The 21,413-nt window shown below is 35.0% G+C and overlaps 1 protein-coding gene across 4 annotated transcripts in view; it reads left to right on the plus strand.

The window, feature by feature from the left end:
- NBEA (neurobeachin) overlaps positions 1–21,413 on the plus strand; it is a gene marked incomplete at its 5' end in the record, with an annotated part of 522,572 nt that overhangs the window by 404,357 nt on the left and 96,802 nt on the right. For all 4 annotated transcript variants that reach the window (XM_082332788.1, XM_082332786.1, XM_082332789.1 and 1 more), the window contains 3 exons: positions 13,704–13,821; positions 14,707–14,809; positions 20,535–20,650. In XM_082332788.1, coding sequence (XP_082188914.1) covers positions 13,704–13,821; positions 14,707–14,809; positions 20,535–20,650 — 337 coding nt within the window. The remainder of the gene's footprint in view (positions 1–13,703; positions 13,822–14,706; positions 14,810–20,534; positions 20,651–21,413) is intronic.

Here is a 21,413-nt window from a genome sequence, read left to right on the forward strand (position 1 = left end):
TTCCATAGATAGAGCATTTCAATATAATCCAATTTTAATTGAGCTCCAGAGACTTTGATGTGCTGCCGAAGGTTGGGAGAGAGCTATTCCAGGGAGAAATTAAAGCAGCCCAGCAAGGCTTCACTACTCCAGACTGTCACCATTTTAAATAAGCATTAGCATCAGACTTAACCTTCCCCTATGAAACATCTCACTTTTTTTCCCCCCAGCTTTTTGCTGCTTTTTTTTTTTTTTTTTTGCAATACATATAAAGGCAAAGACACTTTCATCTTTTTATATACATTTCTATTTTCCCTTGATTAAGTTTGAAAAGCATGTACTGGACCTGAGACGCATCTGAGGCTGTCTATTGGACCTTACATTGCAGCTCATAGAAAGAAATAGAAACAGAGTAAGGATTATTTTGCAACAGTCAAATGGCATGTGTTGGATTTTCCCTCTAAGACTGCTCTAAGAGGAACCCGTCCTTGTGCTAAAAAGTTGAGTGGGGACTTATTTTAGCTTGATTTCATCATTAATTCCCTTTAACATAAATGAAAAAGAGCAAATATTTCATTGTAGACTCTCTTACTAACAAAACTAGGTTCTTTCTATAGCTATGTGTCCACTGACTGTTTTTTTTTTTTATTATTATTTTGTGCATAATAGCCAAAAATAGTCATATAACAATTACAATAACAATTAGCAGACTTATCTCTGGTTTTGCACAGTGAGGAGATTAGAAGGTGACTGTAAACTTTTGAACTGTTGAATTAAAATCTCTTATGATTGCTTCATTTAGTTAAACTATATGATCCTTTTGTACCATTTTCTTTTTCTCTCACAAATGTGTATACATACAAAAAACTTCTAAAATGAAAGAGATTCATAATAATAAAGCAAAACTGAGGATCACCGTACATTTTCCAATATTTCAATATACATTGGACAGCATTGCATGTTAGAGAGCTAAGACACATTTTAACATGATTCATTTTCCTGGCTTTTAAGTTTCCCCCTTTTTTTTTTTTTTTTTTTCTTTTCTTTTTTCTCTTTATATCTGACTTTCTTGGCTTTCAATGAAAGAAAAGTAAATATTTGCAACATGCGGAGCTCTCTTTCTGGATGCTCAGTACTCTCAGGTTCTACTCCGAACAGTAGGAGTTGGGATACTCGGCTGCAAAGAAAAGATGCATCTTGCAAAATTGAGTCTATCAGAGATAGACTATTACATAGGATGCTTGTATTCCTTAGAAGGAATGTGATATGCATCAAATCCGGATTTAATGGCAGTAGAAATGGAACCAATCACAGTACAAGCAGTAATCTGTCTATAGAAGTTAATAGGGTTTATTGTCTACTAAAGCAATTAGCCTGTTACCCACATAAAAGAAAGGTAAGAATCTAAATTAACAGGAGAATTTGAATAGTTGGCTGTTGTAATCTATTGAAAAAGTGGAAATATCAAATCTCTTTGTAAAGCTTGAGGTAAATTCCATTTTATTAATTTTTTTTTTAATTAAACAGATGTTAAGAATAAATTAATTGAGGCTATATGAGGTAACCCTATTTGACTGGGATTGGCACACTTTTTCATATTCACATAGTACCCAGAAGTCCATAAAATCTAAATACCTTCTGTGGTGGAGCAGCTTGTAGCGGATAAAAACAGAGGTACATTCACACAAAGTATCTCTACATGCTGACAGGTGTTGCAGTAATTTCATACTGGGAACCTAGAGTTCACCACAGGAAAGCCTGTGAGTATGCCCAAATTTATGACATGCGGGTTTGCGTTCCAGTTGGCTAGAAGTCCAAAAAGGAGGGAACTGTATATTAAATCTGCTATAGCACTTCTTCCACTAGCTATTGCAGACATCAGAAGACTATATATGTACCCCAGAATCCATTTTTGGTAGCCAGCTGAGTAGACTCTTAATATTCCTCCTAGTTTTCATAGGAATTTTTTGTACAGCAGTAGATGTTCCCAAAAAGTTGTATTTATCTATCATTTTGACCTTTACATTGTTCAAATTAAACAAGCTGATAGTTAACTATGTGAAAGTACACACAGAATATACAGAATGCACATAGTAAAATATTGTGTAAATGTGGCTCCAGTTATTGAAATAAATATAAAAATAATTTATGGAGTTTCTATATGCAGTTTACATTTGATACATGTTAATTTCTGCAGTTTTTATATTTTGTGTGGATTTATTTTTCAGTGCTTAATTACTGTATCTGATAAAAAAAAATGTTCCTTAAGGCAAGTATAGAATGCGTAGGTACTTTTTCTGTAATATTAAAGCAAACTAAGTGTAATGAAATTCAAAGTAATTAAATGATTATTTAATTACAGCAGGCAGTTTGCAAGCACTCCAAGTTAAAATTTTCGGAAGAAACATTGCTATTCTTTCCTTGCACAGACTTAGTAATATGAGATAATGTTCCATGTATAATAATAAAAAACATAGTAGAATTTTGGTTGCTATTGGAGCTGTGGATTAGGTTTTTCCCAGTGCTATAATTCCTTGTCTTCTCCAGCAGTGCAAAAGAAACTCATCTTAAGCTCATCTTAAATGGGTTAATAAAGAACAAGTTGGTGTGGCAATATATTAGGAAGATGGAGATATTTTGATGTATATTCACCATAATTCACAGGCAGTGTAATTGTTCTTTGGGGACATTAGAAGTTGACATAACGTAGAATAGCCCTGAATCTGCTCTAAATTTCAACACCAAGCAAACTGACTTCCAGAAGCCACTAGTGCTTCAGACCCAACACTTCTAGGCACAGCTGAGCATGTGGCAGCTGTAGAATTTTGAATTTCTTGAGGAGTATGCTTGTCTGTTACAAACTGTAATACAGAAAGTTTGGGGATGGTGAGGATGTTGTAGATCTATAATATCGATCACTTTATAAATCTGTATATTTCTTCTTGCTTATAAAAATAAATTTTAAATTTATTGTTAAAATTTCAGCAGTAGAAATTACTCCAATTATATTCCCAAATGTCAGGATTAATAAAACAGTTTCTGTATATGAAGTTAACAATGAAGTATTACTGGTTTATGGTCAATCTTATATAGGAAGAGATATTAGGAACAGAAACTTAAAAAAATTAAGCTCCATAGTAGAAAAAATGTTATCTTCTAATTACTTTTATAGATCCCTGATCATATGTGTTCTGCACTGAAAAAATCAAATGTGAAACGGTTAAAATCCGAGACGCTTGCATATATCTTCTGTATGACATTGAGTTCACATCTATAAAAAGAGGGACATAAAACTATCTTTCTAGCTGCCATTTGGTAGGAAATGGGTAATGTTTAACAAAACTCAATATTTACACTTTTCTGAAGTCCAGTTATAGTGCCTTCAGTTATTATAATGTTAAGGATTTGCACCATGGTACATTTGAGTCTTCAGACATTTTGTATTGCATTGCACTTTTGAATAAATATATTGGTATGCAAGTTCTGGGGGAAAAAAAAAAAAAAAAAAAGACCCTGAGTATTTTATGATGGCTTTATTCTTGGGAAAGAACACATCGCATACTTGTGGATACCATACGTTCTTTATTCTTCAGACTATTCCTACGTGTTTTGCTTTTGCCGAGTCCTAAAATTTGATTGAGTCACTTATCCTTAGTGCAAGGGAAAAACTAATACACATGAGGATGAAGTAATCACCCAAAGACATAATTTTAGAACACAGAAGAACATGAGTTTCTTCTAGTCCTTTCCGATAACTGGATGGTCAGCGCACTCACCCGGAAACTGGGGAGTCTTCTTTCACTTCTTTCCTATGTTTGAAGGGACCGTGTTGCCTTGTATGTTCACAAATTATGACCAGCGAGCAATGCTTGCTTTGCGATCCCTGCAGAAACATGGCAGGGGTCGGGGAGCTTCTCTTTCTATTGCTTAATCAGTTGTGTGTGTGTAGGAGCTTGCCAAGAGCTGCTTGCCCCTGCCTTTCCTTGGGGCAGCACACAGCTGAGGCAGCTGGCGCAGCTCACTCATGCACTATCCATCCTGGACCAGTGAGGAGCGCTCATCCAGCTGTGAGCTGCTCATTGAGAGCACAGCGGTGAGGTGCAGCAGACAACGCTGTGGGGGAAGGGTGTCATTTGGGTTCACATACCTTTGAGGTAGAAGGGAACTGAATCTGAGTGCCAAGCCCAACGTCTCACTTTAGGCAACAGAGAACTTGTTTGTTTTCATGTTGGTGTTTGAATCTAATCTGGCAACTTTTCTCAGCTAAAACTATCACAAATTCTGTCAAATCCACCAATATTTCAAGTTTAATAAAACTGCATTTTTCTGTCAAGTAACTACTTGATGAATAAATGTCCAGCCTTGGTTTCAAGTTACAAGCATTTATCAACACTGTCTTCTCCCTGGATTTGTGAGTATTACAGGTTCTTTCTTTCCATTGCTTTACTTTTGCTAAGGAGGTCCAGAATGAACCAGTTGACAGAAAAACAAGCTCTTCGTTTTTAATCCTGAAAAAAAGTTCTATGTTTTTGCTCAGATCATATAAATTTTATGTCTTTTTTGGCTTGTCCACTCAACTAAAAATGTAATCTGCGTAGTTCTAATTGAAAAAATTTAATTGTATTTCACTGAATGTGGCGCTGGGGCCGAATTGCTCAGAGCGGTTTGAGCATAAGTACTGAGATCACCACTCGCCTGTTTGGATTAATCTCTAAGCACGAGATGTAGAGTGAGAATGGAGACGGCAGTTCTGTTAAGATTTTTCACTAGATTTGAGTCTGACGTCCTGTTGTTGCCAAAGTCAACAAAAAATTGTCTTAAATCTTGTGAGGTAACAGGCACAATCTGCTTCAATCCTGTTGCTAACTAGAGCTAATTGAGCTTCTCTACTTCAGATTTTGCCCCAGTGTTCGTTTCCTTAACCTCTGTGTTTTGAGTTGGGCTGTGCGCTAATATGGCTTTCTATGGCACTAGAATTCATTTGTCTTCTGCTTCTGCACATCTGCTGTTGCCCCAGCTGGCGCCATCAGCTTTATTCCCACTTTCAGAATCCTTAAATCAGCTGAAACTTCCACTTAAAACAGTAATTGTTGGAATTTAGTTTGGGAGTAGAGCCTAAAAAAGGCCTAAGGTGGTAAGATGTTATAATGGTAAGATGTTATAATGGTAAGATTGTAAATAAATAAGATGTTATAATGGTAATTTATTATTATTCCCAAAATAAGATGTTATAATGGTAAGATGTTACCACCATTTTCTAAAGTGGTAACATCTAAATCTGCTACCTCTTCCTAATGCTATTCTTCAGAATTTCAGTCCATTGCTGGCATTTCAGGAGTTGCCTAAATTGACAATCTGTTTGCATGTTGCATAAAAAGGAAACCATGCAAAGGCACACAGATGTGTAAAACGCCCATAAAATGAATGATAAAAATAATTATTATTCAGAATTCTGTTGCAAAGGTAATACTTTCCCATGTCAGTAGCACTTACCCTTGTATTTTAGACTATGCATTGGTGTTTCACAAAAGCAGAGTTAGAAATAATGCATTTAGAATATGTAAAATATTCTCTTTGGATTGTTTTGATCCAGATGTTAACATTTAGCAACAGTGTTTCCATATCTGGGAGCAGGGTTTTTTTTACTCTAATAATCTTACTGCAGCTGCTTCTCAAGAAATCCCCATGTCCTTTCCATTACTTTCCTCAAACACAAAATCACAACACGCAAAACCATTTTAACAATGAAAAGAGGAAAATGACCTGAAAATGTGCCAACTTCAAATAATTCTTCAGATGACTGAAAATGAATGTGGGAATAAGAGCGTCAGTTACTGTCAGCTGAGTGGGCATTCTTTTAATGGATACTGAAGTGGTATGCTGACCAGAGAAATCAAATTTAGAAAAGGTTGGGGTGAACAGAACCTCATGTTTCAAGAAAAGGGGCCTCTTGAAAGCTTAAAAAAACATTGGAAATAGAAGCATAAGCTGAGAAAATTTGGCAGGGAAGTAAAGCCCAAAACCACAAAAATAATATCTGCATTTTTTAGATCCCTGAAGAGGAGGAGAAAAATGAAGCAGGAGTGCCAATATTTATTTTAAAAAAAAGTTCTAAAAAGATTTTTAAAACTGATGTGAATGGAGAAATTATAATGACACATAATACTCAGCTCATCCTGCAGAGCATAGTATCAGAAGAGCTACTTGGAGGAAAGCTTTTAAGGCTCACAAATAAAGAAACATTTTACAAAGAGGCATGTTATAAGAAAGGGGAAAGGAGACCTTAATGTGAAGAGAAATTGAGAACGTTTTACTAGACCAAAGTGTGCAAAGAAAAAATGATAACATGGTAATTTGATGAGATTTTAGAAGTATTTACTCTTATGCGACTATGGGAATTGAGGCAGAGAGGATGTTCTTAAAGTGGCTTAAATGTATACAACGGAAGAAAATAGTATGAAGTCAATGAAACACTAGGATATTAAATTAATTTGAATTGTCCTGCCCTTCTCAGTTTCCCATTTCAGAAAAGCAACGTACAAGGTGTTTCATAATTTGAACTTACCTGATTTTGAAATTTCTTAATAAGTATGTTTTCTTTATACATTTACATATCTTGACATGATATATTCCTTGTTACAGTGTATGAATATTTTTCCTGCTAAATCTGAAAGTTAATCTTATTCAGTACTTCATCAAACATTTTGAACTTATATAATGCTTACTCAATATGGTATTTCATGAACTCTAGGAGTCTGGTTCCATGCCATTAATGTCTGTCATTTCAATCCATACTTAGAATACATGAAGCAATCATGCAGTCTGCCACTTACTTGTAGTGAGCTCTGTGTTGTTAGACAGTTCTGGAGAAGAAAGTTTGCTGTATGTGCACGGGATCAATTTTTTAAAAACTATGAAGTTCTGCGTTCAGAATTTCATATTTTCCTTGAAGCAAATGGTGATGCTAGCAAACACTTGAAAAAGGGAAATCCAGATCCCTGACAGGAGATATTCAGTAATCATTTTCATGTGTTTCTAACCTCTAAAAATGTACAATGACGCTAAACTATTTTATGAATAACAACTGTTGTGTACCTGGGTCAGGTGCATAAGCACACTTCCATAGCTGGCTCTAGACAGCTCTCTGATGAAATATCTATTCACTGTGATTTGTTTTTGTGAAGTACTTTGTGTTTTATCGGCACGCATCTTCTTTTAAGTGCTGAGGTTGCAAATTTGGAAGTATCCTGTAAGACACTGATGTAGCGAATGTACCAGATATGTTCCATCAATTTTACGGTTACCAGGTTGTTATGAAATGGTTAATATGAAATCAACTGCTGCTTTGTGACTGAAGCATATTATTACTTGCTATTTCAAATATAACTATAAAGGGTAGTAGCTTTTCCCACAATAATAACTTCTGTTTTCTTCCCTTCCTTGGCGTCTTTTTTTTTTCTTTCCTGCCAATTCATATGCAAAAAAGATGAGGTGACAACAAATTTAGATTTTAGCTTTTTCATTATGGACCTTTTAACTCACTTTATACAGAAAGCAGAAGATACAATTTCCACCAGACAATAGGGAAGCAAAAGACCCAAGCAGAACCTTTTGGATAGTTCATGCCCATCACAACTGTGTTTGGTTATTTTTCAGGAGGGTAGTGTCAGACTAACAAAAATATATCTTTTTTTTTTTTAAGTTTGCAACAGAATTTCATTGTAAAAAACACTTTCTTAACCTTAGGGAATATTAAATATTCATTTGACAAGGCTCGACGAGGGAGCTTCGGAGGGTTTCTCTTCTCTCCTTGGCAACTGCATTCACAGAAAAGTCTGTCATGAGAAACTATATTCAAGCTCCTAACCTGGAAGCCTGGAACACCAAAGCTATTTTACTTTTGTTCATTTTGATAACATAAGTGTAGGGACTGCAGTGTAACTGAAATGAACCAAGATTTCTTTCTCCTGGCTTTTGTTCAAGGTTGGGACACATGAGATAGACTTATAGTTGGCTCTTCCAGGTAATCTGTCTTCCAAAAGTTGGTGATGGTGAATGAAGAATGAAATACAAATAAAAATCCTATTCAAACTAAAGGACCACTGTATATGGGGATGACAAGGGCTTATTTTGTATTGGAAGAAACACAACTTTGCAAGCTTGGTTAAAACAAAAAGACAAACAAGGTACAGTATATAGTTAGCGCATAAATAAAATAGTTGTAGCTATAATTGCCAGTGTTGAGGAAGACATGCTGAGTTTGCTGAAAATTGCAGCACTGGACATATAATTCAGAACACTTAAAACACTGGAAAATAGAAAGACTTGAAAAATTATTAGGGTTATTGGACTTCTGGAGGGGTGGATTATGAGTATACAATACAGTGCTTTTAAGCATATGTCTCTAAAATTTTGAATCAAACAAAAAGATGAAGGGTTACTTTGGGTTGGGCTGCCAGGATGCAACAGCATCCCACTAGACTTAGACAAAGCTGTTCAAGTGCAGAGCAAATATTTTTTGAAATGTAAAATATTAAAATTGAAGAAGTAGGAGTGGTAAACTTACAAGGAGGAAAAAAGATAAATTCTTAGAAGTTTCTTGCATATCCAGAGAAAAAGGAAAATGAAATAAGTACCACATGACAAAGACAATACCCCGTGTTGCCAGGTAACAGAGCCATCTAACAGATAGGTGGGATTTTGGTGTCTAAACTAAGGACATGACAGAACTCTTTTAATGTTCTAACTAAAATAGTGGTGTCCAGGTTAAAGACAGTAGTAGGTACACTTAAGCACTAGATGAAACTGTCTTTATAAAATGAAAAAGTATCTTCAATACCAAAATTACAGTATTATTGGAAGTCCTTCTGGTCATTGATAAAAGAAAAAAATGCATTTAATTTCAGGAAATGGCCATCTTATTCAGAAAGCATGAGTCTGAGGATCCTCTTCAGACTTCGAAAAAATTAATCTATAGGAACTTTGGAATGTATCTGTGGAAATGCAGCAAAAAATGAGCTAGTTCTACTATACATAAGTACAAGGCAACCATGTCCCTTACTGCTCTTTTTGTTAGACCTTATTAGTACAAAAGGTAAAGAATAATGAAGGAAATCAGGGAACAAGTGCTTTGAAAGTAAAAAAAAAAAAAAAACACCAAAAAAAACCCCCCAAAACAAAACACAAAACCCAACAACAAAGTTATATTAAATGTTAATGGATATATATTCATTTTGCACTAGATATAAACAAAGCTTGGCAAATGTTACAAATATCAAGTGATAGTTTCATTATGGAATCAGGTTAGAATTAAAATACCCTGAACCAGAGATCTGGTTCCAAAAGACAAATGATGAATTCCCATTGAAAACAGTAGATTAAATTCACATACATAGGCATTAACAAATCACGCAAAAGAGCTTTTTTAAAAAAGGAAATACTGAGCAATAAGCAACAATGCTTTGCAACAGTCTGGAGAAGTGAGCATTCTTACCATAAAGTAAGCAACTGAGAATAGATAGCACTTGTACAGACTGCTTTCCTTGATTGCTTTCTAACACCTGATTTTGTGATTATTTCAATTCCAGAAACAATAATCAAAAGAAATATTCTCTTGCAGTGCTGTGTCTGGTGCTATGAGATATCAAAAATTGTATAAAGTAGTAAAAAATAATCCCCAATACTAAAGTGTTTTTTCTGTGGAGATAATCTGTCAGGGATGCAAGTAGAATGGAAACAAGCATTTCTGATTTTCTGGTTTATCTAATACTTCAAAATTCTAGCTGTTAATTAACGATGAATTCATTATCAATAATTGAATAATTGCTGAAGTAATCTTATGATTAAAAATGTCCCAACTCTTAACTGAAAAAAAAGAAGAGATCTTGATTACATCAGAAATAAAATTAAAATAATGGAGCCTTCATATTTGAGCCAAGTAGGAAAGCACTTCAGTAATGGTTTTGTTTCTCTTCCATAGAGTTTTCCATCTGAACATCCCATGCTGCTTTAGTAATCTAATCTAAGTAAGTGCCACCAATAGATGTTGTTCCACATTACAGAACCCTGAGGTTTAGGGACTTCTCATTCCTACTGTTAGGGTGACAGCTTCATCTTACTGCAATGCATCCTAGCAAATTTTTATTCTTGGTCAATCATCTGGCCAGTGCACCCATTACTGTCTTTAAAACATACCCATATTTCTGAGTAAACGAAAGGATTTTGCAAGGAGAAATAAGCTTTAAACCAAAAAATTGCAGCTGATATTAAAAATGAAAATGTGTTCAGTTCAAATGTAGACATGGTTAGTTGGCTGGTTGGTTGTTATTTTATTAAAAACAGCTTATTTGGGACCTATCTAGAATTCGGTGCTTAGTCATGAAGTTTCAACCGTTAAGACATGCCTAGAACAAAAAGTCTTCATGACTGTTTTTGGGAGAAAAACTCATAAAGCTATCAAAATAAAGAGCACTGACTTTAAATATAAACAACAACAAAATATTGGATGGAGCACATGGTAATTTTGGCTTCACATAACTAAGTAACATAATTTCGGTGTCTTTTGGTGAATGAAGTGGTTTCTATGTCTTTATGAATAATGAAATATGCAATATAAGCAGTGTGTAAAAAATGTAACATAGCCAGGCCCTTATTCATGTGATATGAGAAAGCGGAATGCAAAAAATCATCCTGGAAGGAAAAAAAGGTATAAGCCTTTTAAAGGATTCAAATTCAGAAAAATGAAATTACTTTATTTTGGCTCTTATAACAACAACAAGAAAGAATCCTGCAACAATGTCAGTAATTTCTGCTGTAAACTCTGAATACCTAATAACGGAAGGTTTAATGTATCACTTGAAAGTAGTGTTAGATGAATGTTATGGAGGATGACAAAAATGGGTAGTGTATCTTGGACAGGAAAACAAGACAACAGAAATACTGAAATAATTGAGATGATTTGATATCAACATGATAATCTGATATTTGTAGGACTAATAGACAGTTAAGAAGAGTGTAATTGAAGATAGTAATTGAATTATAGACTCCTTCCTTTCCTCTGATTTCCTATCCTTTCTATTGCTTTACTGGTGTGCTATCTTAAGTCATTCATTTCATAGTGGGGTGAATGTACCTCTATGAAGTTATGATTGCTTTATACATAAGTAAGAAGAGGAGGAAGAAAAAGGCAACCAGTGTATGGTCAGTATAGAATTTGCTTTTAGTGTTTATCTGTAATAACTAAGCTGTGGCACAAATCAAGACATTGTAAATGTATTATTGTGAATCATCTAAAATGTTGATACATAGGATATAGTCAGTATTCAACATTTTTCTTTAGAAAAGAATAGGACAAGTAGAAACATTTTTGAAACAAAAAGTGAATTCCTGAAGCATGGTGTTTTGTCAAGGAACTAATTCTTTGGCAAATCTGCTGGCTGCTGTGGATCTGGTTACAGCTATACACATTTCAAACTCTTCTCTCTGGGAGTCTGTTCTCGTCTTTTAGCTTTTTAAACTTGAGTGTTTTCCTCCCTGTTTCCTCTTTGTATCTTAAGAACCTGTGTATTTACAAAAATTATGTATCAGCAGCAGAATACAGTCAAAAAGGGACATGCTGGAATCTTCACAGTCATTGTTCTTAACCATCTGAATTTCACATACATGATACCAGCTGTATCCTAGCATCTGATCTCAATGAAAGACTGAAGGAAAATTTTGTTTATTTAGCTTATCAAAGAGAAAGCTAAGCAGTAACTGGATCACAGTCTGTAATTACCGACACAAGGAAAAGTTATCTGATACTAGAAGACTCTCTAATCTCACAGACAAAGGTGTCACAAGATCTAGTGGCTAGAAGCTGAAGTCAACAGAGTTCAAAGTAAAAATGAGGTGCAGATTTTTAACACGAAGGTTAATTTACCACTGCAAGAATTTAGCATATGAAGTAGTAATTCCACAGCTGGCCTGTGACTGAATGGAGGGAGCATATAGTCTCTGGCGCGTGTCTGGGAGACCTCCAAAGAAATCAAGCCTTCTTCAAGGATGTGTTTAGTTAGTGTGGAGAGCTGAGGTGAATGAAACACTACCACCAGCCACAGTGTTGCACTAAGTCTTGTCTGTAACTTCCCACGTAGACAATACAGGGGGGTCATTGTGTTCCTCTCTCCAGTTTCCATCAAGGACAGAACATTTCAATGCTTTTCAGTGTGCTGAAGCACATTCATTCTGTTGCTGTTGTTACTGTCACCTCTGAAATAGACTCATCATGGTTATGAGAAAAAAGTTATGGAGAACAAATTAACAAAAATCCATGGAGCTCTTTTAACACAAAGTGTATAAACTTAAATAAGCTTTTTCATATATGAAGACGTGTTACTAACTTGAAGCTACATCGGTGAAAAAACTGAAGGAATACAATTGCCACGAAGGATTGTTAACAGCAGCAGCATATGGTCTCCCTAACATTTCCCTATTCAGAAGTTGGGGGAGGTCATGAATACAGAAAGCAAAGACCTCAACTGAGTCAGTAAAGCGCTGCAAGCTGGTATACCAATGGTTTCTATGTACCTAATGGAGAACAGAGAAATTCAGTCTCTCTGGTCTGAAACCTTCTTTTTACATTTCCCTTTAGTGAAGGTGTTCGTTGCATTTATTTGTTTCAGTGGGGCTGCAACTCTCTGAGTAACTGCAGCCTAGGGGAAGTCACAGTCTACAGAGCCTGGGAAATGCAGTTGGGTGTAGTGAGGGGATGGTTCCCATCCCAAATGACTGACTCCTCATAGGATGGTGTCAGGGTCTCAGCTATGGGCAGAGCCCACCTGAGCAGAGATGGAGGGCCTAAGGCAGCCTTCCAGCTGATGAAATGGATTGGGAAAGGGTTGTTCTACACCACGTGATAGTGCTGGAATGATGATTCACAGATGAGAGAAGTTAATAAAGCTGATACCTAATTAAATTGTGTATTTTTTGTCTGTTTTCCTGTACATCCAGAACAGTGAAGGAGGAGTGAAAAAGATTATTTAGGTATTAATATCTAGTCTTAGACCAATACCTTCAATTGAGAAACTGACAAATTGGAAAAGCAATGCTAATTTTTAGCTATTTTATTTTAAAATATTTTCACATTAATTTTAAAATGCAAAAATACAAATTCTTAAATATTGTTCATGGTTTGGGGTATTAAATGTACTTAACTTCAGAAAAATTATTGTGTTGACATGTTGTTCTAGATAATTTCTGTATTTATTAATGGAATGGAGGGAGTTTTAATTTATGACCCTGAAATGGTTGTGAATAGCAAGTTATATTATTTTGGTTGTACTTTGCACAGATAGCCTCAGAAGTAAATTGGTTATCTAATACATAACTGACAACTGTGTCATGCACACTGGTGGAAGAAAATACAGCTAAGCATAATTGCAACTGTGTCCGTTACCCTGTGCTTACTTGTAGAGTTTGGGGTTTTTTTGAGGAAAATAAGTTGATGTGACTCATGAGAAATAGAGTATCAGGTTATGGTACTTGCTGATATTCTTCTAACAGCTGTACTTCATTGCATTTTTAAAAAAAATTTAAGTTCATATTCTAACTCACGGTTTTTTAAGTGTTAAAGAGATACGATTAACTTTAATGTAATTCACTGATGGGTAAAATTTACTATGTTCTTATGCAATATTTTAATGAAAAACTCCTGCTAATAACTGTCACCTTGACATTCTTTAAAGGTCCTTGCCTATACAGAAGGTCTTCATGGAAAATGGATGTTCAGTGAGATTCGGGCTGTTTTTTCAAGACGTTATCTTCTCCAGAACACAGCTTTGGAAGTGTTTATGGCAAACAGAAGTATGTCTTTGTTTATTTTGTTGCATAAAAATGTGCTAGTAGTTATTTAGTGTGTTATTTATTAATCTTAGAATTTAAACTTTGTGCTTCCTTTGATAGAGTGCTTATGTCAGTGTTCAATAATGCTTACGCTTGCATGTATTCATTGTATTTCGTATTAAAATCAATCAGATAAATCAATCACACTGCTTTCTGTGCAGCAGTGAGATTTATTTACAAAAACAGATCATGCAATTGGTAAATTCTTCAAATGTTTGATAGGTAATTTACTTTTCCTGTGATCTCACCCCTCTCCTCCATTTTCTGTAAATATTTCAGTGAAATATCTAAAAGGATATTTTCTATTCTAATTATAAACTGAGTTAAAGTAAAAAGGACCAGATCAATAACTGGATCCACTCAGTTTTCTGTACGTGCTACTCTGAGTCAGAGTTGAGTGATTGGTGAGGTGTGTCAGTAGTCTTTTGCCCTGAGGAGCTCTGATGTAAATTTTGATTTCAACTGGAGAGGGAAAAAGCCAATTTTTGGTCCTGTGTGTTTTAATGCACCAGTTAGAAGATCAAATGCCATGCCAACTACTGAACAGCTTACCAGCCTGATAAGAGGTTATATGGGTTAATGGTAAACTGCGGTTCCTCTGAAGTATACCTCACTCAGGTCTTCTGCAAAATGGGAGAGTTAGTGCCAAAATGTTAACTGGCTAATGATACATAGGTATGAGGTATACCTGGGGTTTCTGTTCTAACTTTTATCCCTGGGAGGATAAAAGTGGAACCAACTTCTCTTCCCAAATAAAAACCAAAGAGCATTTTAAAAATATATGCAGGTGGAGAAACAGACTTCTGCAGATGGTTTACTAGTCCATATTTTCTCTTCTTCATTTAGCTTCTGTTATGTTTAATTTTCCTGACCAAGCAACAGTGAAAAAAGTTGTGTACAGCTTACCACGTGTTGGAGTAGGAACCAGCTATGGTTTGCCACAAGCCAGGTAATTTAATTAAAATAGTTTGTATATTTTGTGTTTGTTATATTATACAAATTATATTTTTAAACATGTCAATACCAAAACATTCCTGTCATGAAACTCTAGATTTTCTGTCTTAAGGTTACTTTGAGAAACAATATCCTTTACTTACTATATGGCCTGTTATTATGGAATAGAAGTAAAAGTATTGTAAATTAGATTTTTTTAAAATCATTACAGGAAAGAAGTACCTTCCAGTGAAGGACCAGGAAAAATCTTACACCTTATCTCTTCAAAGTCTGGTTTTCAGTCAGGTTTTATAAATGTATAGACAAACGTTCATCCTTGCTGTGATTGTTGTGCAGGACATGGAACTAAACTTGACTAGGTTTTGTGTCTGCTGAATGAAAATTATTTTTTTATATATATCTTCTCACTTGCCTTTTATATGAATGTGTGTGGTTTTTACTTCATTGCTCATCAGTATAGTGGCTATTTTGCAATTTCCAAATTTCTTCCATTCATTAGTATAATGCATTATTATTCTTCTGTTTCCAAAATTAAGGAGGATATATATTTTGGAAAAGACCAACTAAGGTTCAGTTTTAGCAATTTTCACCTACTATGGACAAGTACAGTTTTTATTATCTCAACAACATCAATATCAAATCAGCCTATGGTCAGAAATAAGGCAGGGAATTGTCAGGTCCTATATTATAAAAGTATTCATATTTCAGAGGTGGATAAGATGATCTTCATGTATACTTCACTGAGTTGGGGAGGGGAAATTTCCTGCCTCTTTTTTTTTTTTTTTTTTTGTTTAGAAATGTCTGTTCAGACCTAAAATTGTTTTTGAGGGTGTATCAGCAGAAGTTTGGTGAAAAATGTTTAGGTTCAGGATTAATTTCTGGTCAAAATGAAAGAACAATAAATAAATATAAGGGAGTGAGGAAACAGCAGGAAATTCACAAAATATGGCGCGGTGGGTTCAGATCTCCATTTGGCTTGACTTGGCCAAAAGCCAATGACTTAATCATCAGTGTAATGTCTGGGATGCGTCTTTCTCTTTCTTTAAGTAATTTTCTACAAACTAAAACTTCATATTGTCCTTGTTTTATCCCAGTGCAGAATGTGGAAATGTCAAAGCATTTGTAGGATTGGAGAATTATTTCATTCCCAGCTGAACATCATTCCCTGTCATGAGCTTGAGTCTCATGATGCCTAAGGCTTGATCTCCTGAATGTACTGAAGTTCTTAGGCAAACTGCCAAATTTCTCAAGTTTTCACTGAGATCAAGGGGAAGTTGGGGCATTTCTTTGGAAGGTGCATCTTGTTAGTATTTGCATTGCTCTTCCAAATACTCAAATTAAAGGAATTGCTGTCTCTAAATGGAAAGTAATAGTATTCTTTTCTGAAATAAAAATGGCCACATGTTCTAGAACAAACAAAATGCAAATTTCTCAATCAGAATTTCATATCTACAGTGACATTTTTTACTTTTGAAATTCATATCCTTTGTGCATTATTCAGTGAATAATTGTCTGAAAAAGTTTGTTGAGATATAATTATTTAGAAAAGTTTCCGCTTCAATATTATATGCAGTTATTTCCATACCTTTTTGATTAAAGTTCAATTTGAATCGAAAATGGGCTTGCTAGCCTTCAGAATAAATCTGGCATATGGTAGTGAAGTTGTTTTTCTTTCTAGTTTTTGCGTAATCATGGTATGATTTATGCACAATAAAGACCCTGTAATCATGGTTTTTCCTTTTTTTCTGTCTACATACCCTTATTGCCTTCAGTAGGATTGCAGTGGAGCAACTGAGGGAAAATCTAGCTCTCTAACTGCTCTGTATTTAATATTTTGTTGATCTTAGAATATAGTTTCCCTTCCAATTAATATGTTGGCTCTGGAATGCTAATTTTTAAAATTATGCTTATTTGTATAAGTAACATAAGGAGAAATGATGCTGAGTAACCAAAAGGAGCTGCTATGCTGAGTAAAATGTTATCCTTTTTTTATGACCAATTTTCTAGATTAAGCTGTACTTTGAAATATTTTAACAAAAGCAAATCTTTATGGTGTTTTTTCTTAAGTTCTTTTAGTTATATTTTTGTAAGTAATATTTCCTCTCTAATACTACTCTGATAAACATTTCATCTCAAGTTAATTACATTATCATAAAGAATTGCTTTCACGATGGAAACATTCTGAAGGAGTAAATTACTTTTAATGCAGTACATGGACTTTAAGTGCATTTCTGTTTTCATGAACAAATCCTGCAATTAACAAAGATGGAAGGAAATAGAAGGAAAAAGCAATATTTATGATCTTCTAATGGCACAAAGGATTAGAAGCAGGCGAACTGGTATTTCTTCCCAAGACTGTTACAGACCTGCTCTTCTGAGCACATCTCCAGTTTGCATCTTTGCTACCTTTCCCAACAGCCTGTCTAATGCTTTGATTCAACAAAGCATTCAAACCTCTGCTTAATGTTACAAAAAATTAATTATGTCCTTAAAATTAGTCACACGTTGAAGTGTTCGGACTGATTTGGTAATCAAATTCATCTGTCTTTGATAAATGCCTTTTCACTGTTCCTGAAACATGTTGCATTGATTGTAGTTTCCTTATGACCTTGCCATATGATACAACTGGGAAGACAGTACTGTGCCTTTTATTTAACTTACTTCTACACCTCCATATGATTCTACATAGGTACAGTAATATCTGCATTTTTACACCACTATTAGCAGACCACTTTTTAGGGTTCTAACACCTCAGGTGTAATTTACTGATGCATGTTTATTGAGGGTAACATCACAGCTTAGAAACCAACTGTGAGCTGCCTGACGGTTTTATAAGCATACAGAGATCAAAGAATTAGTAAAAAATACAGTATCATACTTCACCACTAAACATGTGCTAGCACCTTCCACTGAAATTCTGTGGGCTACTAATGCATTAGATAAAACAATGGCTCCAGTTATTAAAGCTAAGAAATACAAATTATGAAGGTTTTGCTGAAAGAAAACATATTTTGGCTGGTACGATAACTACATTCAACATCAGCTCAGCTCTGCCTCTTATTCCACATGAGTAGCTTCGTGATGGATTTCCAGATCTCAATATAGCTGGTTGCAGAGGCCGATTTTGGGAAGGGAGAGGGGTAGGAAAACTAAGATTTGATGTCATCAAAGCATAAAACCCCTTTTAGAGCTTTGATTAAAAGTGAATATTGGTGAGTCTCTTGTCAGAAGCCAGAGACTTTCCCAAGCTCTTTATTTTGTTTTTTTTCTGAACCAGAGCAACACAACACAAAACATCACACAGGTGCTACGTTTTTAACAAGATACTTAAAGATTCTTTGTAAATTAAAAGTGATTGCGAAAGGGGGTGGGTCATGCTCCACATATGGGATATATAACATTCCTTCCCTCAACAAAATGGCATGAAGTATTTTCTAAACATATTTAAAGCATATAGAACCTGAAAAATTGGATCATTCACTTGTACATCAGAGGGTCTTCTGCAGTTTCCATTTTGAGCAGGTATTTCATGGTCCTTTAGAAGCAAAGGAAGCCCATTCCTTTGTGCATCTTCATATTGGTGATGGCATAGCGAAGGGGAGAAATTGTTTGATCAAAGTTGGGTGGATTTAGCAAAACATAGAACAGTGGGTCTTCCTGTGTTAACTGAAATAAACAGGTGTGGAACCAATTTATTGTGCATAATTTTTTCGTCTCTGCTGAAATAACTGTGAATCTTTAAAACACCTTAGATATAGAGTAAATAAGGAGCTTTTTTAGTATATTTTGATTTTCTGTAGTTTACTCAAATCAGGCATTCAAATGTGAAACCCAGCACTTGACAGTTTATAGATTTTTGGGACTCCCTGGAAGATTGGGGGTAAAGTCCAAAAGCAGCTACTAAGCTACACTGATGCATAAATGTTGTTTTGCCATTGGAGGAATAGAACGTCTGTGACAGAAATGCTTTGTAAATTTAATGATCTCTTTAGTATTTTTATTTTCTGTATTTACTAATTTGTGTGTAGCATTAGTCATAGTTTACTGGGAACAATACGTCTTTGAGAGTTCCACTGTAAAAGTAATTGTTATCCTATAAAATGCAATATAAAGCATGATTACGTTCAGATAATTCTTTAGGTAAATTGTTTGGAAGAAGCGTAATAGAAACAACTTAAAAATTTTTTGTAATGTCTCCTTGTGTACTAGTAAAGTGTATTTACTATTGGCATCCTAGAGTTTAGTATAAAATAAGGCTAGCCAAGCTGGCAAGACCTTATGTACTGCTATTTTGGGTAAATACAGAGATTAAAAAAAAAAAAGAAGAAAGTGTACTTACACTTGCATTGTCATTTTTGTATGCCCAATTTGTAAGCCATGGCAGACATTGACAACCTACATACTGACAATTCAGACATATAATTGTGACAACTGTAAACTCCAGTCTCATACCAATACTCATTCTTTCTCCAAAAATAGGTTTTAGTGCATGTGTAGGAGTATATTCATATATCTTTAGAAGTAGATGGTCTACATTTTTGTAATCACTGCCCAATTTGACACCTTGTATATGACTTTATTTTAAGAAAATACTCACTATTCAGAGTCTAGAAATAGTACACTTAGTGTGTTTAGTGTACAACTGAAAGCTGAAGCGTTGGGTGTCTCTACTCTTAAGAAGGTACTTAAATACTAGATATATTCTTTAAATTAATGAATAGGCTACACATTAGGGATCCTCTGTTTTTTTAACAAGTATAAACATTTCCTGTATTTTGATCCACCTATAAGATTTAAGTTTCTTTAAAATAAGTATCTGAGGAGATGAACTTTTTCTCCTTCCAAAGATTTTCCTTGTCTTTTTTTTCAGCAAGGACTATTTTCTCTAGAAATGAGTTGTGAGCAGTGAGGATATTTCTGCTTGTTGCAGATTTTTTTCTTTGGTATTTGATTATTGTGATGTTGTCAAACTGAATATAGAAGAGCTGAAGTTTTCTGCTTTTCTCTTCCTTGGCACAGTAGTTTGGTTCTTTCTCTCTTATCCAGTCATGTAAGTTCTAGAAAATGTGTGGAAACTGAGTATCTTAGAAGCTTCTACTTCTCTTCCAAATTTGACTGAAATGCAATTCAGAAGTTATGAAGAGACAGACAGATGGACATGTGAGCAGATAACTGAATAAAACTTGTTTCTTTCAGAAACCAGGCTATAAATAGAAATCTCAAAGCTTACTGGGATATAGGAAGGGATCATGGGTAGCTGACCATGGAGGAGGTGCACAAATTGTGGAATAAATATCTTCAGCCCATGTGCTGGAAATATATGGCACTTTAATCTATCACTCACTCACCTTAATGAACTTATTTCAATGTATCCTTTTGAAACAGGGAAATGGTATTCCTCTTTTATTCCTGCTGGACAAGCCAGGCACCAGGAGGTCTGCAGTTTCTTTTACTTCCAGTCTTTTAACCAGATTCAGAATAAAATGAAACACAAAATATATTATTCTGAATTATTAAGATACTGTAGTACTGGTAAAATAAAATACAGATCTTAATTTTAGTCATTTCTCAAATAAGGGTCATAGTGTCTTCTTGATTTCATGAAATGAAATAAAAAAGCCTCTAAGAGAATCTGAAATTAATCACAGTAATAACGTTGCCCTACATCTTAACATTTAATGAGGCTCTTAAAAAAATCATTCTTTAAATGTATTTCCTAGGAGAATCTCTCTGGCCACTCCCCGACAGCTTTATAAATCCTCCAACATGACTCAGCGCTGGCAGAGACGGGAGATATCTAACTTTGAATACTTGATGTTCCTCAACACTATAGCAGGTAAGGCTTCTGATGCTTTAATCCTTCATAATATGTTTATGTTTGTCAAAGTCTTAAGCACTGTGACTTGATAGAATACGTTTATCCCTCTAGAATTCAGCTGCAGCTTTATGATAGATTCTGAAACACACACATTAAATTTTATCAGAAAATGCACAACCTATCACTGAGACTTTAGATTCATGTATTGTTGTGGAGGCTGTTACTTGCTCCCCTTCTGCCATTTCCTCTGCTGACAGCTTTGTCTGAAGCTTTATTAGAGTCAACAAACCATTGCCAGAGAGTGTCTGGAAATAATAATGGGAAAATGTAATTTTGCTACTTCATCATTCTCAGCAACAGCAACTAGACAGCAGAATAACAACAGTATTCTGCCTAGTACCGATGTCACCTGGATTGTGGTATGATTAGATTACAGCATCTTTTCTCGTTTAGTTCTTTGAGCTGAAATATAATATCAGATTAGGTATTTAAAATGAGAAATAACTGCCATAGACATCCATTTGTTATTGGCAAAAGAAGAGCTTTTCTGGCAATTCATAGAATCCTAGAATGATTTGGTCCCTTTAAGGAAGGGACCTTAAAGATCATCTAGTTCCAACCCCCAAGCCATGGTCAGGGACACCTTCCACTAGACCAGGTTGCTAAAAGCCCCATCCAAGCTGTCCTTGAACACTTCCAGGGATGAGGCATCCACAACTTCTCTGGGCAACCTGTTCCAGTGCCTCAGCACCCTCATAGTAAAGAACTTCTTCCTTATATC

Source organism: Platalea leucorodia, assembly GCF_965183815.1.
Source record: "Platalea leucorodia genome assembly, chromosome: 2".
In the NCBI taxonomy this organism is placed as follows: Eukaryota; Metazoa; Chordata; class Aves; order Pelecaniformes; family Threskiornithidae; genus Platalea; species Platalea leucorodia.